Here is a 22,142-nt window from a genome sequence, read left to right as displayed (position 1 = left end):
CAAATTATTCCTGAATTATCCCTGAATTATTTCCGAATTATCCCGGATTGAACCCTGAATTATTCCTGAATTATCCCTGAATTATTCCTGAATTATCCCTTAATTATTCCCGAATTATCTCTTAATTATCCCTGAATTATCCCTGATTGATCCCGAATTATCCCTGAATTTTCTAATTTCTGAATTATCCCAGTTTTTCCCATTTCCAGGCGATTTTAGGCTGCGCTTACCCAAGGGAGTGACTTTGATCTCGGGCATTTTTACCCCTCTCCAGCTCCCAAACTCGCACAGAAAATCACTGCGGACGCAGATCCGTCAACGGCACCAAAAAAGAGAATTTTTCTGCTTTTCCAGACGCCATTTCAATTATTCTCCAGGATTTAACCCAAAACTCGATCTGAGGCCAAACTTCACCCTGAGGAGAGACAAAACACGGGGGATAAACAACAACCTGTGGGAAACCGGCGCTGTTTGGCTTCGATATCCACCATCACTGCTGAGAGCGGAGAAAACACATTTACAAATACCCAAAAATAGCCAAAAAACCACAAAAAAATTAAATAAAACCACCAAAAATCGCGCGAGCTCACCCAGGCCTGGCCCTCAGCCCCTCACAGCGCCCGGCGCCTCCTGCGCGCCTGCGCCGCCCCGCTGATTGGCCGAGCCGCTGTGACGCTCGCGAATCCCATTGGCCGTCACCGCGGTGACGCTCGCGAATCCCATTGGCCGGCGCCGCTGTGACGGACTCGAATCCCATTGGCCAGCGCCGCTGTGACGGACTCGAATCCCATTGGCTGAGCTGAAGCGATACACGCGAATCCCATTGGCTGAGCCGCGCGGGGGGGTGACGGACGCGGCGCTGATTGGCTGAGGCGGCGGTGCGGGGATGCGGAGCGAGGAGGAAGAAGCGGCGGCGATGCAGCGATGGCGGCGGCGGGCGCGTTCAGCCTGAGGGAGGTGCTGGACGCGTTCCGCCGGTGCGTGACGGAGCAGCAGGAGGTGCTGCTCGAGCCGTACCTGAGCGGCTGGCGGGGCCTCATCCGGTGAGCGAGCAGGGGACGTGAGGGACAATTCCCAGTCACCTTCCCGAGATCGGTCACACGGAGCTTTAGGCCACAACAGAATTGTATTTTTAGGAGTTTCGTTTCTTAACAACCGTTTAAATGAGTTGTTGCCCTTTGCGGCGTTTCCCAGGAGGGATGGAAAGAATGATTTCTAAATGATTTAGAGAGGGGAATGGAGTCACTCTGGAATAGGTGGGACATTGGGAATGGAGTCACTGATAACGGCAGGGTTAGTTGATGATGGTTTTTGGGGTCTCTTTTCACCCCTCACACGTTTTTTTGGGGTTCTCTTTTCACCCCTGAGGTGGTTTGGGGATTCCCTTTTCACCCCTCAGCTAGTTTTACATTCCCTTTTCACCCTCAGATGGTTTTTGGGGTTCTCTTTTCACCCCTCAGATGGTTTCTGGAGTTCTCTTTTCATCCCTTGGGTGTTTTTTGGGGTTCCTTTTTCACCTTCAGACGGGTTTTGGAGTTCTCTTTTCACCCCTCAGATGGTTTTTGGGGTTCCTTTTTCACCTTCAGACGGGTTTTGGAGTTCTCTTTTCACCCCTCAGATGGTTTTTGGGGTTCCCTTTTTCATATTCAGATGGATTTTGGGGTTCTCTTTTCACCCCTCAGATGCTTTTTAGGCTTCTCTTTTTGTCCCTCAGATGGTTTTGGGGTTCCCTTTTCACCTTCAGACGGGTTTTGGGGTTCTCTTTTCACCCCTCAGATGGTTTTGGGGTTCCCTTTTCACCCCTTAGATGGTTTGAGAGTTCCCTTTTCACTGCTCAGCTGATTTTACATTCCCTTTTTACTTTCAGATGGTTTTTGGGGCTCCCTTTTCACCTTCAGACGGGTTTTGGAGTTCTCTTTTCACCCCTCAGATGCTTTTTGGGGTTCTCTTTTCCCCCCTTAGATAGTTTTACATTCTCTTTTCACCCCTTAGATGGTTTTAGGGCTTTCTTTTTGTCCCTCAGATGTTTTTGGGGTTCCCTTTTCACATTCAGATGGTTTTTGGGGTTCCCTTTTCACCCCTTAGAAAGTTTTACATTCTCTTTTCACCCCTCAGATGGTTTTAGGGTTCTTTTTCACCCCTCAGATGGTTTTTAGGATTCTCTTTTCACCCCTCAGATGGTTTTGGGGTTCCTTTTTCACCTTCAGATGGTTTCTGGAGTTCTCTTTTCACCCCTTGTGTGTTTTTTGGGGTTCTCTTTTCACCCTCAGATGGTTTTTGGGGTTCCCTTTTCACCCCTAAAGTCGTTTTCAGTCTCTCTCCCCCCGCTCATCCCCTTCTCCACCCCTCTCCCAGTTTCCTGCAGAGCCTGGGCTCCGTCTTCTCCTTCATCTCCAAGGTCGTGGTGGCCAAGGTGGTGCTGGAGGAGCTGCACCCGCCAGTCCTTGCAGATGAAGGAAAACATGCTGGTTTTTGGAGTTCCCTTTTCACTTTCAGATGGGTTTTGGGGTTCCCTTTTCACCTTCAGATGGGTTTTGGGGTTCTCTTTTCACCTTCAGATGGGTTTTGGGGTTCTCTTTTCACCCTCAGATGATTTTTGGGGTTCTCTTTTCACCCCTTGTGTGTTTTTGGGGGTTCCCTTTTTCACCTTCAGACGGTTTTTGGGGTTCCCTTTTCACCCCTGAGGTGGTTTTCAGTCTCTCTCCCCCCGCTCATCCCCTTCTCCACCCCTCTCGCAGTTTCCTGCAGAGCCTGGGCTCCGTCTTCTCCTTCATCTCCAAGGTCGTGGTGGCCAAGGTGGTGCTGGTGGAGCTGCACCCTCCAGTCCTTGCAGATGAAGGATAACATGCTGGTTTTTGGAGTTCCCTTTTCACTTTCAGATGGGTTTTGGGGGTTCCATTTTCACCTTCAGATGGGTTTTGGGGTTCCCTTTTCACCTTCAGATGGGTTTTGGAGTTCTCTTTTCACCCCTCAGATTGTTTTTGGGGTTCTCTTTTCACCCTCAGATGATTTTTGGGGTTCTCTTTTCACCCCTTGTGTGTTTTTTTGAGTTCTCTTTTCACCTTCAGATGGTTTTTGGGGTTCCCTTTTCACCCCTGAGGTGGTTTTCAGTCTCTCTCCCCCCGCTCATCCCCTTCTCCACCCCTCTCCCAGTTTCCTGCAGAGCCTGGGCTCCGTCTTCTCCTTCATCTCCAAGGACGTGGTGGCCAAGGTGGTGCTGGAGGAGCTGCACCCGCCAGTCCTTGCAGATGAAGGATAACATGCTGGATTTTGGAGTTCCCTTTTCACCCTCAGATGGTTTTTGGTGTTCCCTTTTCACCCTCAGATTATTTTTGGGGTTCTCTTTTCACCCTCAGATGATTTTGGGGGTTCTCTTTTCACCCCTTGCGTGTTTTTTGAGGTTCCTTTTTCACCTTCAGATGGGTTTTGGAGTTCTCTTTTCACCCTCAGATGGTTTTTGGGGTTCTCTTTTCATCCCTTGGGTGTTTTTTGGGGTTCCTTTTTCACCTTCAGACGGGTTTAGGAGTTCTCTTTTCACCCCTCAGATGGTTTTTGGTGTTCCCTTTTCACCCTCAGATTATTTTTGGGGTTCTCTTTTCACCCTGAGATGGTTTTTGGGGTTCCCTTTTCACCCCTAAAGTCGTTTTCAGTCTCTCTCTCCCCGCTCATCCCCTTCTCCACCCCTCTCGCAGTTTCCTGCAGAGCCTGGGCTCCGTCTTCTCCTTCATCTCCAAGGACGCGGTGGCCAAGGTGGCGCTGCTGGAGGAGCTGCGCGGCCGGCGCGGGGCGCGCTCGGTGCAGGCGCTGGTTCGGGCCGAGCTGGCGGCGGGTCCGGCGGCGCTGCGGGCTCAGCCCGGCTCCGGCTGCCGCACGCTGCTGCGGCTGCACCGCGCCCTGCGCTGGCTGCAGCTCTTCCTGCAGGGGCTGCTCTCGGGCGAGCCCCGCACCTCCGTGCTCTGCACCGACGCCTACAACGCCTCGCTGGCCGAGCACCACCCCTGGCTGATCCGCAAAGCCGCCACCGTGGCGTTCTGCGCGCTGCCCTCCCGCGATGCCTTCCTGGACATCATGAACGTGGGCAGCAGGCAGGAGGCGGAGGCGGTGCTGGGCGAGGCCATCCCCTACATCAGCCAGGTCTACAGCATCACCCAGGAGCTCTTCGAGCGCCACCAGCTGCTCGACCTGCCCTGAACATCCCAATTTCACACAGGCACGGCTCTCTGCCTTCTCCCTCCATCATTATTGCAGCCTGCAGCTGAGGCGTCACTTTATAAATGGACCAGTTGTTTCGGTTTTTTTATATCTCATACTCTCTCTGTAGAGCTCTGCAATTAGAAAAAAAATATTCACATAAGATGAGCTGCTAAGGGATGGGGTTTTTTTTTGGTAGTTTTTTTTTGTTGTTATCAAGCCAACCTTCTCTGCGTTTACAGCAAGACAAATTTCAGCTGTGGTGTCTGAACACATTTCTGTATTATGGGAGGAATGCACTGGGGGAAAAAAAAAAATCTCTACAGCATCACCCAGGAGCTCTTTGAGCACCACCAGCTGCTCAACCTGCCCTGAACATCCCAATTTCACACAGGCACAGCTCTCTGCCTTCTCCCTCCATCATTATTGCAGCCTGCAGCTGAGGAGTTTGGCCAAACTATTCAGGATGCTTCACTTTATAAATGGACCAGTTGGTTTATTTTTTTTATATCTCATACTGTCTCTGTAGAGCTCTGCAATTAGAAAAAAAATATTCACATAAGATGAGCTGCTAAGGGATGGGGTTTTTTTTTGGTAGTTTTTTTTTGTTGTTATCAAGCCAACCTTCTCTGCGTTTACAGCAAGACAAATTTCAGCTGTGGTGTCTGAACACATTTCTGTATTATGGGAGGAATGCACTGGGGAAAAAAAAAATCTCTACAGCATCACCCAGGAGCTCTTCAAGCACCACCAGCTGCTCGACCTGCCCTGAACATCCCAATTTCACACAGGCACAGCTCTCTGCCTTCTCCCTCCATCATTATTGCAGCCTGCAGCTGAGGAGTTTGGCCAAACTATTCAGGATGCTTCACTTTATAAATGGACCAGTTGGTTTATTTTTTTTATATCTCATACTGTCTCTGTAGAGCTCTGCAATTAGAAAAAAAATATTCACATAAGATGAGCTGCTAAGGGATGTATTTTTTTGTTTTTTGGGGTTTTTTTTTGTTGTTATCAAGCCGACCTTCTCTGCGTTTACAGCAAGACAAATTTCAGCTGTGGTGTCTGAACACATTTCTGTATTATGGGAGCTCACCTGGCCACTTTGGTTTGTACAAAAACCCACCTGGGGGGGCTTCACCTGGAGAATTGAATGCTGAGGAATGCACTGGGGGAGAAAATCTCCTGTTTACAGCAGCACCAGGTGTTTGACCTGCCCTAAAAATCCCAATTTCACACAAGCACAGCTCTTCTTTCTCCATCATTATTGCAGCCTGGAGCTGAGGAGTTTGGCCAAACTATTCAGGATGCTTCACTTTATAAATGGACCATTTGTTTTATTTTTTTTTATATCTGATACTTTGTGTGTAGAGTTCTATGATTAGAAAAAAAATATCTGCCTTAGGATGTGCTGCTATGGGATTTATTATTTTTGTTGTTGAAATGTTTTTTTTCTTATCAAGCCAAACTTCTTTGCATTTATAGCAATAGTTGTGGCAGCACAAATTTGAGGTGAACACATTTATACCTCATGGGAGCTCACCTGCCCACTTGGGTTTGTACAAAAACCCACCTGGGGGGTTTCACCTGGAGAATTAAATGCACTGGGGGGAAAAAAAAATCTCTTTACAGCATCACCCAGGAGCTCAACCTGCCCTGGCTGCCCTGAAAATCCCAATTTTGCACAAGCACAGCTCTCTGCTCCCTCTGCCCATGGTTATTTCCACATTTTCTTTCAGCCTGGAGCTGAGGAGTTTGGCCAAACTATTTAGATGTTTCACTTTATAAATGTGGACCAGTTGTTTTATTTTTTTTTATATCTGATATTTTGTGTATAGAGCTCTATGATTACAAAAGAAAAAGCTGCCTTAGGATGAGCTGCTAAGAGGTTTATTATTTTTTTGTTGTTATTTAAAAGGTTTTTTCTTATCAAGCCAAATTTCTGTGGTGTCTGAAGATATTTCTGTATTATAGGAGCTCACTTGGCCACTTTGTTTGTACAAAAATCCCACCTGGGGGGTTTCACCTGGAGAATTGAATGCTGAGGAATGCACTGGGGGGAAAAAGAAAAATAAAATCTCCTTTCCCTGGCACAGCCTCCTCAAGGTGCTGAAGGAAAAGAAAAATGTTCCTGGAGCAGGGATGCACCAGAGCATCCTCAAATCTCTGATTTTGCACTTGGGATTTGTGCAGCAGTTTGGAATTTGTGCTGCACAATCCCCTCTGTCCTTTTCTGTTTATTTCCAAATTGTGTCTTGTGTGTTTATTTAATTTTTTTTTTTTTTTTTAAATAATGAATGTGTTAAATGCCTACAAAAAAAGGATTTTTCTGCCTCTCTGGGAGGGAAATCCACACTTGTACTGTAAATTCCTGTTTTGTGAGGCACTGGGAGAGCCAGAGGATGTCAGAGGGGATTGGCTGAGATTTTTGGGAGATTTTTGGGTGACAGGGGGGATCCTCCAGGCTCTGACAGGGCTGATTGTCTTTTTTTTGACCTAATGTAACCCTGAAAAATTCAGGGAATCACAATTACCTCATGGAGATGGAGTCACTGGACATTAAATTGTGTGAATGATGTGGTTTTGAGGAGTTTCCTTTGTGGGATCACACTTTGGAACACCATTTACACTGATAAACTCAGATTTTCATTCCCTGGAAAATTCTGTTTCATTTCATCTGTGCAGTGAAATAATGCTTTAAATTAAATTATGTGTGTCAAGAAAAAAAAAAAAAAGGGGTTTAAATGCATTAAAATGATTATATGAGCACAAAAAAAAATTTTTTTTTCCCTTGCCACACTCATTCTAACTATTCCTCTTAGGAGATAAATATTAATATTGAAAAGGAACTTATTTTTTTAAATTTTATAGTTAAAGCTGACTCTCTAATAATCCAGTAAAGGGAAAGGATAATTTAAAAAATTACATTTATGAACATACCTGGAAAACTCAGCTGTAACTGGTGCTTCCCTGAAGAATTCCTGTTTTTAGGGTCTGGATCTGCTTTTCTTCCTGCCAGAAAAATATTCCAGCCTGGGAGCATCACTCTGGCAGCAAAAACAGTTTTTTGATAAAGTAAAAAATGCAGGAAATTGAATTTTTCATACAGAGATGTCCTAAAATCCAGCCCTGGACAAAAAAAAAAATTTAAAAAATACAGTCATGAAACTTAAATTGCCATGCTGTGAACTTGGATTTAAGTTTTTAAACTGGAATTAATGTCCTAGTGTGAGGAAAAAAAATAGATTAGCCAGTAAGAACTAACTATAATGATCAGTTATAATAACTAAATTAGTTATTTAGTTAATAATAAGTTAATTTTAATATTAATATTAATTTAAAATTAATTATTAGATTAATTATAAACTATATAGCTATATATTATATATAAATTATATATAATATATATTCATTATATGTATTCATATATATATAATTTTATTTTTAAACTTATATTTATGTATTATTTATAACATATATAATGTATATTATAAATAATACATAAATATAAGTTTTAAAATAAAATTAAAATATTAAATTAATGATAAAATTAATATTAATAAGTTAAAATAACTAAAATTATCAGTTCAGCAAAGCTGTGACCCAGGAATGGCCTCTCCAGGCAAATCCCTGCCTGGCCCTGAGCAAGATTTGGTTATTTCCATCAGGAGGTGACCTCAAATTTTAAAAAATAAAAAAATGACTGTTGTGTGTTTTACCAGAATCAGAGTGAGGCACCTGAGTTTTTATCAGCTCTGCCAGAGGAGCCCAAATTTCCACAGCTGTGACAATGAATTTGTAAATCAGTGATGTTGATAATTACGTTATTTAAACATTTATTTTGACAATGATTTGTAAAATCAATCTTTACTCACTGAGTAAAGGAAATCAGGATGAGGTTTGCACCCAAGTGCCCTCAGAGGGTATTTGATTATTGCCCACTAAATTAATTTAATGCATTTTACTAAACAAATTCCTCCCTGTTATCCAACCCCTCTGAGCTCTATTTAAAGAGATTTTTCCCAGGAAAGGCTCAGCTTGGATTCTCTCCCTGCTGCTCTTTTTTTCCCAGATTTTTTTTTTCCCCACAATGAAGGGGCTGTGGCTGTTCCTGAGCTTTGGCTGTGCTGCCTCCCTGAGCCCCTCCTGCCTCTCAGCCCAGTTCAGGAGAAATGGGGATTTCATCCTGGGGGGGCTGTTCCCCTTTGGGAAGGAAACTGTGAACCTGAGAGAGAGGGCAGAGCCCACCCTGCTGCGCTGTGAGAGGTGAGAGAAAAAGGGGAAAAGGGGAAAAAAGGGAACAAAAGGAAAGATGTGAGAGCAGGGAAATGGGAAAAGAGGAGGGAAAAGGAAAAAAGGAGAAATTAACAAAATTAAAGGTGAGAGCAGGACAAAAAAGGGAAAAAGAGAAAAAAGGGGAAAAGGGAACAAAAGGAAAGATGTGAGAGAAGGGAAATGGGAACAAAAGGAAAGATGTGAGAGCAGGAAAATGGGAAAAGAGGAGGGAAAAGGAAAAAAGGAGAAATTAACAAAATTAAAGGTGAGAGCAGGACAAAAAAGGGAAAAAGGGAAAAAAGGAAAATGAACTGGCTCTGCTGTGAGAGGTGAGACACTGCTCAGTGTGCTGGGATACAGAAAGGAGGAAGATCCCAGGAAAAATCCCACATTTCAATCACAAACCTGAACAAGCACTTTGGGAATCTTTGGCTTCGTGGGTGAAGGATACAAAATCTTGACCCTCCCAGCTAAACTGGTATCTACTTCTGTCCTTTTCCTGGGAAGCTCCAAGGATATTTTTGCTGGCAGAAAATATGAATTAAATTGGAAAGGTGTTTGCACTGAGAGCAAAAATCTCACCAGTGGGTGCAGGGATGTTCTGCTGACAGTGCCAAGACCTTGTGCTTGGCCACAAGGATGCCAAAACACCGGAGAAGGTGACAAGTGTGGGAGCCCAGGGTGTACCCCTGGCCTCCTTGGGGGTCTCAAAACCCCCCTGAGGGTCTCAAAGACTCCTGAGTGAGACCCTGGTATCTCAGGTGTTGAATTCAAACCCCTGGAGGAAATTACAAACCCAGAGAGAATGGAAACAAGCTACCAAAATTAGTAAAGTATGAATTAGACTTTTAGAACATAGATAAATAGGTTTTTTTGGAATGTTTATGATAAGGGACACGTGGCCAAGATGAAGAATTTGGGGGGTGGACACCTTTTCCTCCTTCTTCTCCCTGTCATCCATGTTGGGTGACACATTGGCACTTTTAGATTGGATGGGGTCAGGGCTGGACCATTTAATAAAATTGTATTGTATTGGGAAAATTTTAAACATGTAACATGTAGTACAAACTATATAAGATAAGCCCTGCCTCCACCAGGCAGATTCCACCATGGATGCCAGGCTGAGCAGACCCTGCTGGCCAGGCAAAAAGTCCCTGAGATATGAAATAATAGACAATCCTTGGAACAAGAGAAAACCATCTCTGGCAATCTCTCTTCATCTGCTTCAGAGAAAACCAGGGTTTGAATCACCTCATGTCCCTCTGGGGTGATCTTGGGGCAAAGCAGAAACCAGAGACTGGGACATCTGGCGTCCCTGGGTGGGCAGTGACATTTGGCGTCCCTGGGTGGGCAGTGCCACCTGGCATACCTGGGTGGGCAGTGACATTTGGTGTCCCTGGGTGGGCAGTGCCACCTGGCATACCTGGGTGGGCAGTGACATTTGGTGTCCCTGGGTGGGCAGTGACATTTGGCATCCCTGGGTGGGCAGTGACATTTGGTGTCCCTGGGTGGGCAGTGCCACCTGGCATCCCTGGGTGGGCAGTGACATTTGGCATCCCTGGGTGGGCAGTGACACCTGGTGTCCCTGGGTGGGCAGTGACATTTGGCATCCCTGGGTGGGCAGTGCCACCTGGTGTCCCTGGGTGGGCAGTGACACCTGGCATCCCTGGGTGGGCAGTGACATTTGGCGTCCCTGGGTGGGCAGTGACATTTGGTGTCCCTGGGTGGGCAGTGCCACCTGGTGTCCCTGGGTGGGCAGTGACATTTGGTGTCCCTGGGTGGGCAGTGACATTTGGCATCCCTGGGTGGGCAGTGACACCTGGTGTCCCTGGATGGGCAGTGACATCCGGTGTCCCTGGGTGGGCAGTGACATCCGGTGTCCCTGGGTGGGCAGTGACATTTGGTGTCCCTGGGTGGGCAGTGATATCTGGTGTTCCTGGATGGGCAGTGACATTTGGCATCCCTGGGTGGGCAGTGACATCCGGTGTCCCTGGGTGGGCAGTGACATTTGGCATACCTGGGTGGGCAGTGACATTTGGCATCCCTGGGTGGGCACTGCCACCTGGCGTCCCTGGGTGGGCAGTGACAAGGGACAGCAGTTCCAGGCTGTCACTGCTGTCCCACCCCAGGCTATTCACAGACGGGCTGATCTGGGCTCTGGCCATGAAGTTTGCCATCGATCAGATCAACAATTCCAGCGGGCTGCTGCCCGGGGTCCGGCTGGGCTATGACATGTACGACTCGTGCCTGGAGCCGCTGGCGGCGCTGCAGCCCAGCCTGCTGTTCCTGAGCCGCCGCGGCAGCGCCCGCATCGCGCTCCGCTGCAACTACAGCGAGTACCAGCCCCGCGTCACCGCCGTCATCGGCCCCCACAGGTCTGACCTCTGCCTGCTCACCGCCAAGCTCTTCAGCACCTTCCTCATCCCGCAGGTAAAAACCTCTCTGAGCTGCTCTTGGGGGTGGACAGACTCAGGAGCTCTCTGTGTTCTGGGCTGGAAGTTTGTGGTTTAGTATTAGGGAGTGGGTATAAGAGGGAGAGAGTGTTCTCTAAGAGATTAGAGAGAATAGAGCATAGAGAGTGAAGAGGATAAGAAAGTGATTTCCTCTTTACCATACAATAAGTATTCTTCTATGTTGAATATTCTAATTTCCATTAACCAATCTACTACAATATACTAATTTCCTAATATTTGCATGCAACCTATATCACTAAATCACCAAATTACCATGTTTTACTGCTTTCTTATCTATAAACCTTATCTCTAAACCTTTCCTGCCATACTTGGAACAGGATGTCTGTTAGTTCCTTGGTATTTGTGGCATTTGGCATTATCTAAACCAAGGAAGAGGCCTTAAACCTTCACATGGCTGCTCTCAACCCCACAGTCAAAAATTGCTATCATTTCCATTTCACTTATGGTTTCAGAATTTTTAACTAAGCACTCATATTTATAAGGTTTTTCTATTTCCTCCTCGTTCCCAACATCGGGGTGCTGCTGGTGTTATCAATTCCTGGTGTTATCAATTGCTCATCACAACCAGGTAGGTCAATCAATAAGGCAATTATTTTCCTTTCTTTAGTGTCATGCTTAATTTCAGACCTAAGCATTGTGGTTTATACAAACCCCAATACTTTTATGATCAACATGAATCTTTTATCAGTTATCACACTAATGAAAAAAGTCGTTGCTTTCAGCCTTTGGCTTTTGCCAGGGCTTTTAGCCATTCCCTTATTTCCACTGCATTTGCCATTGCATTGCCACTGCTTTGCCATTGCCTTCTGAGACTGATGTGCTTTGTAATGAATAACTTTTTAACTATTAGATGCTTTGCTTATTGAGAAGATTACCTGACGAAGTAGGAGCATATGAGCTCAGAGTAGGAGCCAAGAGCTCCAGAGCTGGTGCCTTAGAGCACTGGAGGTCTGAGACCCTGCACACCCCTGTGGCCATCTCCATGTCCTCCTCTCTCCCTGTGCCCCGTGCAGGTGAGCTATGGAGCCAGCAGTGAGAGCCTGAGCAACACGGAGCAGTTCCCGTCCTTCTACCGCACCGTGCCCAGCGACAAGAACCTGGCCGAGGCCCTGGTGCAGCTGCTCAACCAGTTTGGCTGGAACTGGGTGGCCACAGTGGCCAGTGATGATGAGTATGGCCGGGGAGCCCAGGCTCTGTTCCTCAGCATGGCTGGAGCTGACAACATCTGCATCGCCTTCGAGGGGCTCATCCCTGCAGACCTGGCTGAGCCCAGCACCAGGAGGCAGCTGGAAAACATCATCAAATTAATTAACAGCACTCAGGTTAATGTGGTGGTGCTGTTTGCTCACAGCCTGCCAGCACAGGCACTGCTGGAACACAGCATCAGGATGGGGCTGGGGAAGAAGGTGTGGATTGGCACCGAGGCCTGGCTGCTGTCGGACATCGCCGTGTCCACCCCCGAGATCCAGAGCGTGGGGACAGTGCTGGGCTTTGTCATGAAGGCAGGGACAATCCCTGGCTTCCAGGAGTACGTGGCTGAGCTCTTCAGCTCTGTGCTGCAGGAGGAGTTCTGTCAGGAGTCCCGGCAGCTGAGCAGGGTGCTGGGCGCCGAGGTGCTGGACACGCACTGCCAGCAGTGTGACCACGTCACCCTCGGGGACATCTGGCCCATGCTGACAGTGATCATGGTGCAGCCCGTGCAGGTGGCCGTGTACAGCGTGGCCCATGCCCTGCACAGAGCCCTGGGCTGCACCTCCAAAGGCTGTCCCAAAACACCCATCAGGTCCTGGCAGGTGAGGGAAGGTCCGAGGTTTTTGTCACAATCTTAGCTGATTTCAGCTGGCAGAGTTATCACCCTCCAAACCACAACAACTGGACCAAAATGGATTCTGGTTTCATTTCCTCCCCAGCTGCTGCACTTCATGAACACCTTCGCCTTCGAGGTGAACGGCCAGAGCTTCAGGTTTGACCAATCCCATGGCACAAACACGGGGTACAAACTCATCTTCTGGGCCTGGAGGGACGGCACCGTCACCCACCTGCCTGTGGGGGACTATGACCAGTTCCTGTACATCCAGAAGTCCCAGATCCAGTTCCACACCCCAGATAAGAAGGTAAAAATGGCACAGTTCATTCTGGTTTGTTGGAGTTCTCCTGGAGGTGCCTGGCTGATGCTCTCTCCTGCCTTTGCCAGGAGCCCACGTCCGAGTGCTTCAGGCGCTGCCAGCCAGGACAAGTCAGAAGAGTAAAAGGATTCAACCTCTGCTGCTATGACTGCACAGACTGCTCAGAAAACACCTTCTGGAACAGCACAGGTGAGGCCTGGGGAGTTTAAAGGCTTTAACCCAACTCCTGGTTGAGTGATGATGAGATGGGAGCTCTCTTCAATAAGCACTGGAAGTGTTTCCCCTGTTCTGCTCCTCACTGTTGGGCCCAGAGGGAAGGAATGAGAACATTTATGTTTTATCTGCAGAGGTAGGAGAGAGGGGTCTGATGGAATTCTGGGGGCATGGCTAGAAGAGAAAAATTCTGGGATTGCTGGGGAAGAAAAACAGAGGCAAGTAATACAAGGATCCTACAGGGAGGAGGGTGGAAAAGCAGAGGGTGAAGTCCCACAACCTTTGGACATCCAACACACCTTGAAAATGGGCAGAACAACACCTAAACCACCCCCTAATCCCTGTGTGACCACCCCAAACCTGGCAGTGGTGGCACATCCCTAAGGGATGGCATGTCCCTGAGGGCTGTGGGTGCTCACCAAGCTCTCTTTGCTGTGTGTGCTCTCTGTGTGTGCTCACTGTGTGTGCTCACTGTGTGTGCTCTCTGTGTGTGCTCACTGTGTGTGCTCTCTGTGTGTGCTCTCTGTGGTGCTCACTGTGTGTGCTCTCTGTGGTGCTCTCTGTGTGTGCTCACTGTGTGTGCTCTGTGTGCTCACTGTGTGTGCTCACTGTGTGTGCTCTCTGTGTGTGCTCTCTGTGTGTGCTCACTGTGTGTGCTCACTGTGTGTGCTCACTGTGGGTGCTCACTGTGTGTGCTCTGTGTGTGCTCTCTGTGGTGCTCACTGTGTGTGCTCTCTGTGGTGCTCTCTGTGTGCTCTCTGTGTGTGCTCTGTGTGTGCTCTGTGTGTGCTCACTGTGTGTGCTCACTGTGTGTGCTCTCTGTGTGTGCTCTCTGTGTGTGCTCACTGTGTGTGCTCACTGTGTGTGCTCTCTGTGTGTGCTCACTGTGTGTGCTCACTGTGTGTGCTCTCTGTGTGTGCTCTCTGTGTGTGCTCACTGTGTGTGCTCTCTGTGTGTGCTCTCTGTGGTGCTCACTGTGTGTGCTCACTGTGTGTGCTCACTGTGTGTGCTCTGTGTGTGCTCTCTGTGTGCTCTCTGTGTGTGCTCTGTGTGTGCTCTCTGTGTGTGCTCTCTGTGTGTGCTCTGTGTGTGCTCACTGTGTGTGCTCACTGTGTGTGCTCTCTGTGTGTGCTGTGTGTGTTCTCTGTGTGTGCTCACTGTGTGTTCTCACTGTGTGTGCTCACTGTGTGTGCTCTCTGTGTGTGCTCTCTGTGTGTGCTCTGTGTGTGCTCACTGTGTGTGCTCACTGTGTGTGCTGTGTGTGCTCTCTGTGTGTGCTCTGTGTGTGCTCACTGTGTGTGCTGTGTGTGCTCTCTGTGTGTGCTCTGTGTGTGCTCACTATGTGTGCTCTCTGTGTGTGCTCTCTGTGTGCTCTCTGTGTGTGCTCTCTGTGTGTGCTGTGTGTGCTCACTGTGTGTGCTCACTGTGTGTGCTCTGTGTGTGCTCTGTGTGTGCTCACTGTGTGTGCTCACTGTGTGTGCTCACTGTGTGTGCTCACTGTGTGTGCTCTCTGTGTGTGCTCTCTGTGTGTGCTCTCTGTGTGTGCTCTCTGTGTGTGCTCTCTGTGTGTGCTCACTGTGTGTGCTCTCTGTGTGCTCTCTGTGTGCGCTCTCTGTGTGTGCTCTGTGTGCTCACTGTGTGTGCTCTGTGTGCTCTCTGTGTGTGCTCTGTGTGCTCTCTGTGGTGCTCTCTGTGGTGCTCACTGTGTGTGCTCTCTGCTGACCCGTGTCTCTCTCCGCAGCCGCCCCGCGCTGCTCCCCGTGCCCGCAGCATCAGTGGTCCCCGGCTGGCAGCGCCCGGTGCTTTCCGCGGGGGGAGCGTTTCCTGCGCTGGCGCAGCGCGGCGGGCGCGGCGCTGTTGGCGGCGGCGGCGCTGGCGGGGGCGCTGAGCGCGGTGTCCGCGGTGCTGCTGGCGCGGGGGTCGCGGAGCCCGCTGGCGCGGCTGGCGGGGGGCGGCCGCGCCGTGTGCGCGCTGCTGGCGCTGCTGGCGCAGAGCCTGAGCTGCGCGCTGTTCCTGGGCCGGCCCCGCGCCGCGCTCTGCGCGCTGCAGCAGCTCTGCTTCGCCCTGTGCCTCGCCGCCTGCCTGTCCTGCCTGCTGCCCACGGCGCTGGCCGTCGCTCTGCGGGCGGAATTCCCCGGCGCTGCCCCGGGGCTGCTGCGCTGCCTCGCCCGCCGCCGCGCCTGGCTGCTGGCGGCAGCGTCGCTCCTCATCCAGGTGATGCTCTGCTGCTTCCACCTCTACCTGGGCCCCGATTACCTGGTGCTCGACTACGAATCGCTGCCCAGCGAGGTGCTGCTGGTGTGTGGCACCCGGTCCTGGGCTGCCTTTGCCGTCCTGCACGGCTGGAACGCGTTCCTGTGCTTGCTGTGCTTCCTTTGCACCTTCATGGTGCAAACCCCGGCCAGCAGGTACAACGTGGCCAGGGGCATCACCTTTGCCACCCTCATCTGTTTGGTGGTCTGGATTTTTTTCCTCGTCATTTTCGCCACGCTCAGGACGGTCCTCAGGGCTGTCACACAGGTCTGCACCATCCTGGCCACCACTCTGGGAATTTTGGCTAGTTATTTCTTGCCCAAGTGCTACATCCTGGTGTTCAGGCCTGATCTGAACACGGAGGATTATTGCCAGGACCTCACTGAGGAGCAGCCAGAGGTGAACAGTCAATAAAAAATCCCCTGGGTGAGATTTGAAGGAGAAAATGCTGTTTGTGAGCATTCTGTGGCCCCAGGCACAACCACAGGGCTCAGCACTTGCAGCCCTTTCAGCCTCAAAAAAGAGCCAAAAATTAGTTCAGTTCATGAAACAACCCCCAGAAATGATATTTTACATCATCTCGAGCCTGGCAATGTGAGCATCACCAACACCACTGCCCTGTGAATGCTTCTGGGATTTTCCCTTTCTAATTAATTAACAGCTCCAGAGACACATCCAGGAATCCTTCCCCAAGCCTTGTAAGAATTTTCAAATATATCCAACAAAAGAGAAACAAAAAAACCATTCTGACAGCAAGAGCAGCCGTGTGTGACACCAAGGGGGATATCAGACATTCAAATCCCAGCTCAATTTGAGTTCATGGAAATCAGGGAAGGCTCATGGAAATGAGCTCTGTGCAAATCACACCCAGCAGGTTCCTCCATCCCCAAAAATAGGCAAAAATCACCAAAAACTTCACATTGTTGCCAAGCAGGATAAAGTCAATATCCAGTCACATCACCAAGATTTTTCTTTACCCCACTCACGCTGACAAGTAACTATTCTGCTCTTTTACTCCTTAAAAGTTTTTCCATTTCTGCTCTTTTATTCCCTAAATTAATTTTTTTTCCATCTCTCCATTGTGTATTATTAGAATTTAATCAGTGAACTCAATTAAAGAATTAGTAAATTAATCTAAACCAGTGAATATTTTCATTATTAAAAAAAAAAAAAAAAAAAAAAGAACCTTTTGGTGCACTGCAAAGTTACTTGTCCTTAATTTCTGTGATCAACTCCATCCAAAATTATTCCTCAGTGTGATTAAAAAAACCAAATCTCTGACCTGGAGCCTGGAATTCTTGTTCCTGGAGCCTGCAGGAATTCTTCACACCCCTGTTGGTGCACCTGAAATTCTCAGTGTTCCTTGTTCCAGGGCAGAGAAGCATTAAATAACTTTTGATGATCATTCCAGAAACAGGGAAAATAAAAAAAAAATCTCATTTAACTCCACCAGTTCCTGCAGGAAAAGGCTGTCCAAAATTCTGATGATTTAATATTCACTTAAATCCTGACCATTTAATATTCACTGAAATTCTGGTAAATTAATATTCACCTAAATTCTGATCATTTAATATTCACCTAAATTCTGACCATTTAATATTCACTGAAATTCTAATAATTTAATATTCACCCAAATCCTGACCATTTAATACTCACTTAAATTCTGACCATTTAATATTCACTTTAATTCTGATAATGTAATACTCATCTAAATTCTGATAATTTAAGTTTAGGCTGGAAAAAAAACCCTTTAAATCTGGAGTCCAGCTGAGCCCCTCAGACCCTCCAGGGTATCCTGACAAACCCAGAATCTACACAGGATGTCCCAGTGCTCCTTGTTTCTGCTGAAGAGTCCAAAAATGGGGAATATTTATGAAATAAATAATGAAATACTGCAAAAGAACTGAACACATACACTGGGGTTATCACATAAAATTAAAAGCTTTTTAGTGTTTAAAATAGCATTTACACATAAGCAGCTATATATTAACTATACAGACACTTGGGTTTTAATACAATATCTACAAAAAAAGAATTCAATTATGCAATAGACATTTAACAGGAACAGTGCAGTCCATGCTAATAAGAGGTCACTCTTTGAGTAGAACCAATTCTAGGATAGGTGATAGTCTGGGTTTTCATTATTTAAAATCATGTAACTTTGTTCCTCTACTGTACATAAAATTCTTTACAGGCATTTCTAATCACTGATTAGAATTAATAATTTTAAGTCAATCTCATTACAATCCAGTTAAATGCAAAACAAAACAAAACAAAACAAAAACCAAAATTACATCAACCCATGAGCTGTCAAGTCTCAGGAGGGGAGAGAACAAAAATCATAGCAAAAGTCCAAGTCTGTGCATCATTGCTTGCCATCCCATAAACCTTTGGATCAAGAGTCCAGGGACAGATTCCTTGGGAAAGCAGGTTCAGAACAGGAGGTCACAGACACTTTTAAGACTATTTGCCAAAAAATGGACTCAGAGTTCAAACTGTGGGTGGAGACACTCCCCTTGCAGATCCTGCCACATCCCAAAATATTTCCTGTCCCTTGCCAGGACCCTGCAGAAATCCCTGCTGGACTCTGAGCACTGCAGAGGAAAAATGTCCAGCCCTGTTCTCAGGGTGTTCCTGTGCCCTGCACAGCAAACCCCTCCAAATTCAACAATTAAAATCCCATTTCAGGCCCTGGTGGGGAAGCAGTGATGGCTCTGCAGCTCTCCAGCCTCCAGATTTCCCACATCTGGCACAGCTGGCACATCTGGCACAGCTGGCACATTGTGTCCTGCAGGACAGAGCTGCACAAGGAGCTGCCAAGGCTGGGAAAACACAGAGGATGGAAGGCAAGGGTGGGATTTGGGAAATCTCCTGCATTTATTCCCTGGAGGAAATGGAGATCTGGCAAAGATTCAGGCCTGACCTTCCACTGATCAGCCCAGCTCAGGAAATGCAGGATTTTTGTGTTGCTGTTGAATATTGCACTGTTCAAGAGGGGCACTGCTCCCTCCTACTCTCTCTGCAAACAGCAGGATCCACCTCTGGTGGGTTTTTTATTTTTATTTTTTTAGGTGTTTTTGTCCTTTACCTGCAGTGGGGGAAGCTCCTCCAGCCTGATTTCCTCAGGAAAATTTTGGGGACTCCCAGGTTGAGCACACACATGTTTAGAACACATTTTTCAACATAGCAGCAAAGACCAGCAAGACACAGAACAGTTTCTGCCAACAGCAAAACCACGAGACAAAACCAAACCCCCAGCAGGTGTGTAAACTGCAACTCTTGGAAAAACACCAGAAATTAAACATGGGTGAAAGCTCAGCCCTCTGCTTTAATCCCTTTTTTATTTGGAAATATAAAAAGGAGATTTTTTTTTTCCTCCAGCTCTCTGAGTTCTGCCTTAAATAGAGAAATCATAATTTAAAGAGGCCAGAAAAATCTCAATTCATTTAAAAGTAGAAGCACTAGTGATTGTCAGTAAAGTCACAGCTGTGTCTCCTGGAGACAGAGCAGAATTTCACTATTTTACCCTGAATTGCTTCACTGCTCTAAGTCAATCTTTCAGAATAATTCACCAAGTTTGCACCTGGAAGGAGGAAGAAAGGAAAAGTCCTGTTGTACAGTCAAGATTTATGAGGAGCCATCCATGGATGGTGAAAGTTCTGCTTTCAGAAACCTTGGGCAGCTTTTTGGGGAGGTTTTTGTAAAGATAATTCATTTAGGAGCCCAGAAATGGGCTGACAGAGTTTCCCAAATTCCTGGCTCCTTGTGGAAGGAGAAATTTGAGTCTCCCATGACCACAAACATCTGGAGTCTGTGACAAAGGGAGGTGTTTGCACACAGAGGTGGGGAAAAGGGAAGAAGTGAAAACTCAGAATGAAATGGACATTTTGAAGAATCAGATTTCAGGGTGAGAAATGAACTGTGTATGTGGATAGAGATGTTCTCTCTTCACATCCACCTTGGGTACTCACCCAAAAAGCACAAAACAGACCAACAGAAGCTCCTTCCCAGTGAAGAAAATGCTGATTTAAAGGCTGATTTTGCTGAATCCTGCCAGCAGCAGGGATCTCACAAAAGAAGTTTTAACTGAGGAAGGGTCAGGTGCCACTGAGTGGCTGCAGCTTGTGTCTCATCACATCAGCCACTGTGGCACAGGGTGCCACCATACCTTAAAAAACCTTCCTAAACATCACTGACACTTGCTGAACTTAATTTCCAGAGCCTCAGAGCAGAAAACAGCCAGAAATTAAATCTTGGGGATATTCAACAGCAATTGCTTCAGTCAGAGCTCCTCAGTAGGAGGAAGAGTCAGGGGAAGGATTTTTTTGTTTTGTTTTTTGAGGAGTTCCAGGGTGGATCTCACTCAGTGTCAGGGTAAGAATTTATTTTGAGGAGCTCCAGGATGGGTTTTACTCAATGTCAGGAATTTATTTTTGAGGAGCTCTAGGGTGGGTTTTACTCAATGTCAGGATAAGGATTAATTTTGAGGAGCTCCAGGGTGGATCTCTCTCAATGTCAGGATAAGGATTTATTTTTGAGGAGTTCCAGGGTGGATCTCTCTCAGTGTCAGGGTAAGGATTTATTTTGAGGAGCTCCAGGATGGGTTTTACTCAATGTCAGGATAAGGATTTATTTTTGAGGAGCTCCAGGGTGGGTTTTACTCAATGTCAGGATAAGGATTTATTTTTGAGGAGTTCCAGGATGGATCTCACTCAGTGTCAGGGTAAGGATTTCTTTTTGTACCATTTCTGATCTGTTCTCAGACACCCTCACACCTCTGTCCTGGGGGATCAAACATCTCCAGGTCTCTGTTTCAACAACAAAAAAGAGAAAGATTCTGCTCAGGAAGGAAGGAGGGATCACAGTGAAGAGCCACATCCCAGTGGGAGCCAGGATTTCCCAGGGTCTCTGCTGGGATGGGATAAGCAGCCCCTTCAGAAGGGAAAAGCTGACAGAACTGCAGCAGTTTTCCTGTTTTTATGGGATTAACTCTTCCAGCCTGCAAGTGCACATCCAGAGGGAACAGCCACACCTGGCAGCAGGGATGGGACTGAATGCCCAGGAACTGAGTGCAGCTGGAAAATCCCTCTTGGGAAATAAGGAAATAACTGAAGGAAAGAACTTGGCAAGTTCTGCACAATGAACACATACAGTAGCAAGACTCCAGCACCACCTTGATAGAGCATCTTTAAAAAAAAACAACAGCCCTCAAAGAACCCAAAAAAGATTGATTTTTACTTCCTAGTCAGCAGAAAGTAGCCACAACTTTGTTTTCCTCTAGGAATTGGTTGGATCCTACTCCTTTCCAAGCACCTGTGGGTGCCATGTCTGCTCAGAGCTATGGATGCATCCCAGGGCAGTATCCCAGATACCAGCCAGCAGTCCTTTTATCCTTGCAAGAGAAAAAAAGCAGGGGAAAAAAAAAAATAAAATCAAAGTGCTCCTATGCATTGTCAGGAATTTACAAGTCAGTGTGAAACAGCAGTCCTCCAGTCAGCCCAAAGAGAGACACTAATTCCACTGAAGTAGGTGCCACAATGACCAAAGCTCATTAAGATGTGAATATACACCAGCCATTCACAATCCAAAACGAGACAGGGGGGGAAAAAATAAAACAACAAAAAGATGCCGTCGATTTGCAGATATTTAACAATCCCAGGAGATTTTGTTGTTCATTTTGTAGGCGCGGGGGGGGGGGGTGAGATTTCTGTTTTATTTTTTCTTTTCTTTTTTTTTGTATTTTTTTCTTTTCTTTTTTTTTTGTATATTTTTTCTTTTTTGTATTTTTTTCTTTTCTGTACTTGTTTCCTTTTCGTTGCATTTTTTTTTTCTGCCCACTTTCATCAATTCTTTTTTTCCCTCTCCGCGACACGCGTGCGAACGGGAAGGTGCGACATGCAAAAAAAACAACCAAGCCCCTCCAAAACCCCCCCCAAAAAAAAAAAAAACAAACAAACAACCTGTGGCGAGTCTTTTGAAGGCACTTGCTCTCTCACATGATGTCCACGAAGAATTCGCAAGGGTTGCCCATGGCCTTCTGGAAGGACTGGCGGCTCCCGGTGAGCTCGGGCGGCACCGCGCTCAGCTCCCGCACCGGGGGCGCGCCGGGGGGGCCGCTGCTGCCGCCGCCCAGCGCTTTGGAGCCCAATTTTGGCAGGCTGTACAAAGGGGGCACCCCCGGGGGGCCGTAGGAGTGGTGGCTTTGGTGGCTCTGGTGGCTCCTGTCGCTGTGGCTGAGCTGGCTGAGCGGCCGCTCCCGCCGCGCTCCCGGCTCCGACTCGCTGCCGCTGCCGCCCGATTTGCGCTCCTTCTCCCTGCCCGCTGCTCTCCTGCTGGTCTCGCTGGTGCTGCGGTTGGAGCCGCTGCTTTTGCTCCCTGAAACACCCAAAAAATGGGAAAAAACAGGAGAGAAAAGCAGGGTGAGCTCGGTTCTGTTCTGCTGGTGGCTCGGCAAGGAGGGTGTGCCATGCATGGGGACACACAGACACAGCTCAGAGCAGAGTTCAGCTCCTGAACAAATCCAGCCTGGCAGGAGGAGGGAGGAAAAAGCAGGAATTTGGGGTTTGACTCAAGCTGGGGCTCCCTGAAAACCCCAAAGAAGGGGAAAAAA

General features: G+C 47.5%; 4 protein-coding genes and 1 long non-coding RNA gene across 8 annotated transcripts in view; 3 read left to right on the top strand and 2 right to left on the bottom strand.

Moving 5' to 3' along the window:
• Positions 1-652, bottom strand: part of INTS11 (integrator complex subunit 11) — a 258,653-nt gene extending 258,001 nt beyond the window's left edge. For 2 of the 3 annotated variants that reach the window (XM_079326274.1, XM_079326275.1), the window contains exons 1-2: positions 591-642; positions 231-415 (exon numbers count right to left, since the gene is read on the bottom strand). In XM_079326274.1, the coding sequence (XP_079182400.1) occupies positions 231-258 (28 nt within the window). In that variant the 5' untranslated portion in view covers positions 259-415; positions 591-642. Of the gene's footprint in view, positions 1-230; positions 416-590 lie in introns of all 3 variants that reach the window. The other variant, XR_013776783.1, reaches the window with a different exon arrangement.
• A 237-nt stretch (positions 653-889) lies between these two features.
• On the top strand, positions 890-4,238 carry CPTP (ceramide-1-phosphate transfer protein). The gene is made up of 2 exons (XM_079326297.1): positions 890-1,043; positions 3,693-4,238. The coding sequence occupies exons 1-2, from the start codon at positions 925-927 to the stop codon at positions 4,189-4,191; spliced, it is 618 nt and encodes a 205-aa protein (XP_079182423.1). The 5' UTR covers positions 890-924; the 3' UTR covers positions 4,192-4,238.
• Positions 4,239-7,800: 3,562 nt separating this feature from the next.
• TAS1R3 (taste 1 receptor member 3) lies at positions 7,801-17,170 on the top strand (the record flags this gene model as incomplete). The annotated part of the gene is made up of 7 exons (XM_079326181.1): positions 7,801-7,813; positions 8,349-8,457; positions 10,572-10,896; positions 11,954-12,733; positions 12,851-13,054; positions 13,135-13,255; positions 15,021-17,170. 7 exons carry the CDS (start codon positions 7,801-7,803, stop codon positions 15,944-15,946), a joined length of 2,478 nt encoding a protein of 825 aa, XP_079182307.1. The 3' UTR covers positions 15,947-17,170.
• A 1,999-nt stretch (positions 17,171-19,169) lies between these two features.
• Positions 19,170-21,133, top strand: LOC306812083. The gene is made up of 2 exons (XR_013776792.1): positions 19,170-19,906; positions 20,002-21,133. It is a non-coding gene; the product is annotated as an uncharacterized lncRNA (long non-coding RNA).
• A 260-nt stretch (positions 21,134-21,393) lies between these two features.
• Positions 21,394-22,142, bottom strand: part of DVL1 (dishevelled segment polarity protein 1) — a 56,741-nt gene continuing 55,992 nt past the window's right edge. For both annotated transcript variants that reach the window (XM_079326270.1, XM_079326271.1), the window contains exon 15: positions 21,394-21,907. In XM_079326270.1, coding sequence (XP_079182396.1) covers positions 21,525-21,907 — 383 coding nt within the window. In that variant the 3' untranslated portion in view covers positions 21,394-21,524. The remainder of the gene's footprint in view (positions 21,908-22,142) is intronic.

This window comes from Erithacus rubecula (genome assembly GCF_903797595.1).
Source record: "Erithacus rubecula genome assembly, chromosome: 24".
Lineage (NCBI taxonomy): Eukaryota > Metazoa > Chordata > Aves > Passeriformes > Muscicapidae > Erithacus > Erithacus rubecula.
Note: the sequence above shows the minus strand (reverse complement) of the source record. Positions and strands in the feature narration are given on the sequence as shown.